Below are 8,116 nucleotides of genomic sequence, written 5' to 3'. Positions count from 1 at the left end.
TTCAAAATAAAAGCCTTTTAGCAGATCAGGGCCTCTAATCAATTTAGACATGTCCCCTTTTTTGTTGGGTACTAAATGGTAATAGTAAATGGTCTGTATTTTATATAGCGCTTTTCCATCGGAAACGATACCCAAAGCGCTTTACAGTATATCATACATCACATTCACCCATTCACACACACATTCACACACTGATGGCGGAAGCTGCCATGCAAGGTGCTAACCACGACCCATCAGGAGCAAGGTGGGTAAGGTGTCTTGCCCAAGGACACTACGGCAGCAACCGGGACAGAGCGGGATTCGAACCGCCAACCCTCTGATCATTGGACGACCCGCTCTACCACCTGAGCCACTGCCGCCCCGGCAGTGGCTAGTATAAATTGTGTGCAGACACTGCAGAACATCCACACATCTTCTGTCTCACACCCATAGACACACACCAAATTCAAATTGAAAAAAAAAAAAAACCTGGTTCAACATACAGTCTATGGTTCAACATGATGTGAAAGACTTTTATTTTGTAGAGACCGTAAGAGGCGATAACTGCATCAGTGCCTCAATGTAGATTAGCAGGAGAGAGAGGCGGGATTAATTTGTATCTGCTTGGCAAAGATTAGCCTTATCTGACCATTTGCTTTTTTTTTTTTTTTGGTGGCATCAGTGTTAAGTTTTTTATTTTTTATTTTTCATTTTTATTGCTGCCACAAACAAAACGAAGCTAAACAACGAAAGAAGAAGAAAAGACTACACCACAAGGCGGTTTCACCCGGTTTCTCCGCCATCTTTGGTCAGGTAGCTAAGTCATTTCTACCTCCAAGTTCTGTTAAATGTTGGATGTTGCTGTGGGCCATATTGGGAATTCAGTTACAAATGAACAGCCAGCCCCTTTTTTTGTTCTCTAAACTCTTGATGATGGAATAATTCCACCCCCTTAAAGGGATAGTTCACCCAAAATTCAAATTTCACTCAAACTCACCCTCATGTCGACTAAGGGCTGGGGGAGAAGTTTCACCCCCAATTCCAATCCGCCCCCTAAAGACTCAAGCCCTGAACCCTCACTGATTTAAGTGACGTCAGCTCTAAGTGACAGAGTGTGAGAGTCTGTGAGGGTCCAGATCGTTAATATAATAGGCATCTATGGTCCAGATGCTGTAAACATGAATGGAACAGCACTTACCCACTCTCACGACACATTACCATGACAACAAAACGTTGTTGACTCCGATAATTTACCGTAGGCTACTTTCAACACGCACAAGGTGTGTGATGGAGGCGGACTCAAACAAAATGTTCTTTGCTTCCGCTACAAACAAGCTTAAAACATAGACTTATTTAATTTTTTTCGGAACAATTTCTCATGTTGGGGCTTCAATACAAGAGGGACATTACAGACGAGCACTATGGAGGTATTTGGATGTTTTTTGGTGTGTCTTTTTGGACGAAGAAAAGTGAGCTCTGTTCGCAACCGTCATATGGACAGTGCTGCACGGAGCCCCGCTGTAACTCAGAGAAGGCACGGAGGACTCTGAAACTTCTCCCCCAGCCCTTAGTCGACATGAGGGTGAGTAGATAATGAGTGAAATTAAAATTTTGGGTGAACTATCCCTTTAAACAGTTGGGTTTCATTTTCATAGGTTTCATTTCTTGCTAAAGGAGAGAACAGAAACTGAAGAGACCCCTCGAGACTGGAGGCTTCAAGCTGCAGCAGATGAAACCTGAGACTCTGCGAACTGCATATTCCTTCAGTTTTTTCCAGCCGTGTTTAAGAAATGGCAGCGACAACTGCTTCTATTGAACAAGATAAGTTTGATTGTTCAATTTGCCGGGATGTCTTGAGGGACCCGGTAACGATCCCCTGCGGCCACAGTTATTGTCATGACTGCATTGAAGGCCACTGGAACCGGCCCAAGAAGAAAGGTCAGCACAACTGTCCTCAGTGCAGGCAGGTCTTTAAACCGAGACCTCCGCTGAGTAGAAACACAGCTCTGGGCGAAGCGGTGAAAAAGTTTCAGCAAACCAGATATCAAGTTGCAGCTGAGCCCTTGGCCAAACCTGAGGTGGTGAAATGCAGTGTCTGTACGGGGAAAAAGAAAAGCAAAGCTGTCAAATCCTGTCTCATGTGCGTGGAGTCTTACTGCGTGACTCACCTGAGAGCCCACGAAGAACGCTGCCATGGAAAGGGACATAGACTGATCCCAGCTACAAATGATCTGAGAGAGGAGCACTCAAAGTGTGTGGAAGAGACACACATGGGCGATGGTTTAGTCCCAGACAAGCAGACAACACCACAGGTGTGTTTAAAAATGTCTTAATGCAGAAATGAATCCTTAATTTATCCATTAAAATTCAAATATGTTAATGAATGACTTGACTTACTGTTGAAAGATTAGAATTAACTTTGTATTCTACTAGCACAACATTTAGACTAGAAGAGTACAGATGGCAGGCAAAGTCAACAGTCAGTAGAGTCATTATGTTGTTAGATCTGTGTTATTTATGGTTAGGGACCATAAAGATGAACATTAGGATAATACTATACTGGAAGACTAATACTGGCATTATCCTAATTTTCCTAAAGTTTAATCTCAGTTTCTCAGGTATTGATTTGACTGTAACATATTTTATTTTATAATCTGCATGTTATCATTTGTCACAGATATTTAAAAAGGGGTAGAGAGTGATGGTAAATAAAATCTCCTGATGTCTGTTTTAGATGGGTGCAATATTCAGCCTGCTTGAGCAACACCGACTGGAGTCCTACCACAAGCAGTTTGTTCAGTTGGGTGTTAAAGATGAAAGAGATTTCCTGGATGGCATCACAGATGAAGATTTAAGCAACTTAGGTAAGATGAACACATTTTAAAAGACATCTTAGATTTTTACTTCAGTTCAGTGCTAAACATGCTTGATTCACAGTATTATGCAAGTGTGAAGAGAATTTGAATTTATATAAATACCTGATGCCTGGAGCAATTAACTCATAACTTGTCTGACTTGAACTTAAATACTGTCCCATTTTATAAACTGCTACTACACAAAATGTCACGACCCAATGGAAAATAAGATGATAAAATTACACTTACCTGTAGTTTGCAGGAAATTAAAAAAAGCTGCTTAAAAGTCCAATTATTGCCAGTGTTCGAAGTGTCACACTGTGTTTTTAAGTTTTGATATAATATAAGGATAAAGAAACAACATGTTAGTGGAACATTTTGAATTCATTTTGCTTTTTATCTCCATTTTTTTTTTCAGGTTTAAGTCATGTGGAAAAGAACCGTTTTTCTGCAATGAAAAACTCCATTCAAACACTGAAAGGTCCAGAGCAACAAGTTCAAACTGTTCAACCTGTGCAAAAATCAGTGGAGGCGTTCTATCTGCAGTACACATACCCCAAATGTCCTCAACCAAAATATATTAAAGGTAAAAGGAACACAACTTATCATGAATTTTAACATTTTAATCATTATTTTGTTCACCTATTGACTTGTTTACAGAATACAGCCTGAGAGCAACTCTTAAAGTGGAAATGTAGCACCCAGCCAATTTGACATAATTTATTAAATGGATTTCCAGTGTGCTTAAAATTAGGCAAACTAACACATGAAACACAAGCATTTAGGAGAAAATGGGAGTTGAAAATTGCATTTTTTAGCTAGGGCGCAGCCATCTTGTCGTTGGACAGTCTGTGACATCACAGGGTTGGTTGCCTCCACTGGCTGACAGCCACAGACAGTGAAAGTGAAGGACATACTGTAGCTACAGACAGAGACGGTAAAACATGAAACTGTGGAGGCACTGGATGAGAAGAGACACAGAGGAGACCACTACTGTATTGCTCCTTCTGTGACAACTAGTTTTACAGTGTTAAAAACTAGAAAAAAACCCTCTGTTTTCATTAACTGCCGCTAAAAAGGAGCCGCCGCAGCAGCGGAGCTGTCAACACAGACTTTGCTGATCTCGGTGTGATCATTTCTTACAGCATGTTTACATCCAGAGGAAAATTCTGATCAACCCTGAAAGTTGATCATTCACCGGATCAACCAACAACAACCTGACCTTACGCGACAGTTTTCAGTTTCGCTGCCACAGCCCCCCTCCCCGACCGGCCCACGTAATCACACCGTGATAAACATCAGTCACCGCGGGGAGACAGGCTGGACCCTCTGGTCACACACCTTCACAACCACACACACACACACACACACACACACACACACAGCAGTGATCTGATGGCATCTGATGACATCGGTATCAACTGTAATAGCGCCCATCACCAATAAATGAAGGGAAAATTACTTCAAAATCTCTGATCTCAGTCCTCCACACACCGAGCCCTCAGCAGCAAGTAGCCTAGCCTACTTTGTGAGCAAAGAAATGGTGGTGCCGAACTGTGTGCTGAAATATCCCACTCTTTGCATAATTGTAGCTGAAATGAAATTTGAAATGCTTTCTGAAATTTTTCATTTACAGATTTGGATCAAGCGCAGAACACAGTTGAAGATCTGATGTTAAGGATCTGTCATCTTGAAAACGTTGGCAGCGCCACAGGAGTCTGTCTCTACACAATAGATGGGATGCCCCTGTCAGATGATTCTTTCTTCAACACATGTGAGAAGACCTTTTTTGTAATTAAAACCATAAAGGATTGTCTTAACTTAACTACATTTTAGCAGTTGAAAAACATTCCTGTTAATTATTTGGTACATATTTATATTCTTCAGGATTAAACAAGTAAGACTGTGATTGGGGGCGGGACTTTCAAGCAGCGCGAGATGTGTCCACTCAGGCGCTCTCAATTTCTCCCACTGTGAGACTCCCGGTCTGCAACTGGCTGCCGCCGCAATGCTCCTCATTTGCATAGTTGCAAGTTCAACTTCTCTCAACTTCTAATTCACATGTGTCAAACTCAACGCCTCAACGCGAGTGCTTAATTATGTCCAATTATCTTTGGCCCGCCGCCCGCATGATGATATCTGATTATGGCCCGCTGGTATGTTGCACGTACCACTAAAACTATAGTACAAATCCCACAATGCACTGCCAGTGCACGTCTATCAGGGGGCCGCGAGCGCGAGTCCTTATCCCACTTGTTCATCAGCACCAGCAACCTGATCCTCTGTTGTCAATTGAGAGGGTGATCGACGATGTGCTTTTTTTTTCTCTTGCCATTATGAAACACACAGCACACAGCGGTACACAGCGTGAGTGCAGCCGAACAGCAGAGCTCCTCTGACAGCTCCTCTGTGGAGCTGCAGGTGAACACTGGGGAACGCTGGAGCACACAGTACCGTACTTTCTTTCTTTCTTTTTTTTTTAGCAGCGCCGTTGTTACAGGTGATGCACACGCAGACGTCCCTTTATGTTTGTCGTCTGACCGTCTGTCACTGGACTGCGCTGCATAACAGTCACATATGTCTAACTTCCTGCTGAGAAACGAATGACTGATATGATACTGAAGGCACGAGTGTTAAGTCTGCATGTGTCGTTAAGTCCCCATAAGTTGACACATAGAAGTTAAAAAAAATATTAATCAGTCAAAGTTCTTGATATTGGTTTATGGTTAATCATGTGCATCCCTAATTAGAAATGACTATGGAAAGCTGCAGATTAGAGCCATTAGAAATGAATGCAACTGATTTTTTTTTTTATTTAATGATTATTTGTTGTTTTATATGCAATAACTTACAAGCTTTATTAGTTTTAGGTTCAGTATGCAAAAAGGTCATTTCAATAAGTTCTCAATAAACAACCATGTGGCCCTCGACTGTGACCCATTTTTTAAATTCTGGCCCGCGGCGTGTTTGAGTTTGACACCCTGACGCTCCCGACGCCCCTCAACGCCAGTCTCCATTGAAAATGAATGACTTCTGGCCGCCGAAACGCTCCTGACGCTTTTGGTGTGAACGCACAGTAATTCCACAGCCCTGTAATACAGACTATCTTCATGAGTTTTTTGTTTGTTTTTTAACCTTTGTAACGACTCGGGAGAATCAGTCCACTTTTTAACTACAAGAAAGGAGAACAGTTTCTTCTACACTTGCTCACATGCAGACGGGAATAACATTTTAAATGCATGTAAAATCTAATGCAGTTTTCATTTTCTCTTCATACAGGGTCTCTGAAAGACAGGCACATTGAAAGTGGAGCTGTGATCTATGCCATATTCACACCGAAGGAAAACCTGGAATATGCTCCTCAAATACCAAAGCTAGGGTTTGATGAAACCTTTGGAGAGTCTGTCATTCGATGCCACATTATGCTCAGGGTACGTCTTAATAACTATAATAGTTGTGATTCAAGTATTAGCATCTGAGACTTGGATATTATCAGATATATAGCAACTTTGTAAAATCAAAAGATAATTAATTACTGTAGAGGGAAAGATCCAATGGGAAAACACTAACCAACCTAAAGATCAATTTAGCTTGCAGGGGTGGGACACTTCAGCCGCTCCATGCATTTATTTGGAAGACTGTTTGTGTCATATCATCCAGTCAGAGTTTTGTTAACACAAGCTGTTCTTATTGTATGTTTTATTGACTTTAGGGGGAATACGAAATGATGGTGGACTTAGAAAACGACTCTATTAACGGTCTGAAACACACGTTGGCAAGCATTAGTGGAATCCCAGCACATGTCCTTCATTACAGGTAATTTAGAGTCATCACAATACGAACTGATGTTACGGCTGGTGACCCTGTTTGTCAACAAGGGTTTCTTTATTCATCTTGTACTCCACATCTAGTGCTCAACCACGGTTAAGTATCCTTGTTCTTCTGCGTTCTTACACCTGCAGGGGTGGACACGAGCCTGGTGACAAACTACAAAACTGCGGCATCTCTGCGGGTTCAACAGTTGCCTTCTCTTTGTCAACGTTTTGTGCCGAGGCTTCGTACAACGAGACTTTCTTCATTCATGACGTTGTGCCTTCAGTTCAACAGACTCAGAAAGGAATCAGTGTGTTCCTGTCCTCACTATATGCTGTTGTAAGCAGTTTATATAGTATACTTTGTGATCTATATGTTACGCCCCAGCTATTTGCTTTAATCATCAGTCACTTTTCTTGCACTTGACAAGCTGACTGAACAGTAGCCTAAGTCTGGCGAAGAGCCGTGTTTTCAAATGCATTATTCTTTTTTTTTTCTCTTAGAAAAGTCACCATCCCAGTGAAGTACAAAATAAATTGGTTGCCTACATAAGGAAAGTGACTGGATGCAACCCTCTGGCCCAAGGTTTGCATCAGTTATTCTGCAGGAACGAAAAGATGACAAGGAACCAGAAGGTAAACAATAGGAGGTTGTATACCGTAATTCTACTTTTTAATATCTGTATGGTCACTTGAACAGCCATCTATGTATTGATTAAGAATTAAAAACTCTCATTACATTGTACTCATGCTTGTTATTACGTCAGTAGGTGGTAAAAAGTTTTATTGACTTTGATTGTCATTGAAATAAACTCAGTTGTGGTCATTTTCAATGAAATCCTGATTCAGTCAAGGGTGTGTTCTTGATTTCTTCATTTCTTGTTCATGACTTTGTTGTAGATTGCCGTTGTGGAAGGCCTGTACGTGCTCTTCAGAGAGCTTTTGCCCCAACTTGGATCTGCACGAGGAGATAAAGTCATCAAGGACCTGAATGTCTTTGAGAATTCATTGTACTGCTGGGCATATCTCATTTCAAAAGCAAAGGTATGGTGGTGACACTGAGGCTGGACTGAAACAACTGAAAAGTATTCGTACACTAATTGTACTGAATATACTTAGATATCCGTCTTTCTTTTTTTCTCCCTCTTAATTTCTGATTCGTCTTGTCTGACAGAAATTCTCTCAGACTCATGAGGACTATGCACCGATCGCTCTCACAGCTGAAGATAACAGACGTTTCTGTGAACCAGTCAGAGTACCAGGAGTACCAGGTGCCTTTGAACGAGCGTACGTTCTCCAGAACATCAGAGGTAAGACTAAAGTTTCTGTGTGTGGGGAAAATACCAAAAATATTTGTTATTGTGAAGAATTGATGTGTGAAATTTGTATAAACTGTGGTCAGGTGCTAGTCATCACTAGCCTAGAAATCTAGACGCACCCTAGCGGCAGCAAATATATTTGCTCCATAGG

The 8,116-nt window shown here is 41.5% G+C and overlaps 1 protein-coding gene across 1 annotated transcript in view; it reads left to right on the top strand.

Annotated features, from left to right (window-relative positions):
* The first annotated feature begins 1,661 nt into the window (after positions 1–1,661).
* Positions 1,662–8,116, top strand: part of LOC146970429 (uncharacterized) — a 33,392-nt gene continuing 26,937 nt past the window's right edge. The window contains exons 1-10 of the mRNA XM_085803995.1: positions 1,662–2,291; positions 2,714–2,843; positions 3,253–3,420; positions 4,471–4,608; positions 6,114–6,265; positions 6,547–6,650; positions 6,797–6,986; positions 7,151–7,282; positions 7,547–7,690; positions 7,821–7,956. Of these exons, the coding sequence (XP_085660121.1) occupies positions 1,770–2,291; positions 2,714–2,843; positions 3,253–3,420; positions 4,471–4,608; positions 6,114–6,265; positions 6,547–6,650; positions 6,797–6,986; positions 7,151–7,282; positions 7,547–7,690; positions 7,821–7,956 (1,816 nt within the window). The 5' untranslated portion in view covers positions 1,662–1,769. The remainder of the gene's footprint in view (positions 2,292–2,713; positions 2,844–3,252; positions 3,421–4,470; positions 4,609–6,113; positions 6,266–6,546; positions 6,651–6,796; positions 6,987–7,150; positions 7,283–7,546; positions 7,691–7,820; positions 7,957–8,116) is intronic.

The sequence above is a fragment of the Trachurus japonicus genome, chromosome 17 (genome assembly GCF_045865225.1).
Source record: "Trachurus japonicus isolate A0001 chromosome 17, Traja_1.0".
Lineage (NCBI taxonomy): Eukaryota > Metazoa > Chordata > Actinopteri > Carangiformes > Carangidae > Trachurus > Trachurus japonicus.
Note: the sequence above shows the minus strand (reverse complement) of the source record. Positions and strands in the feature narration are given on the sequence as shown.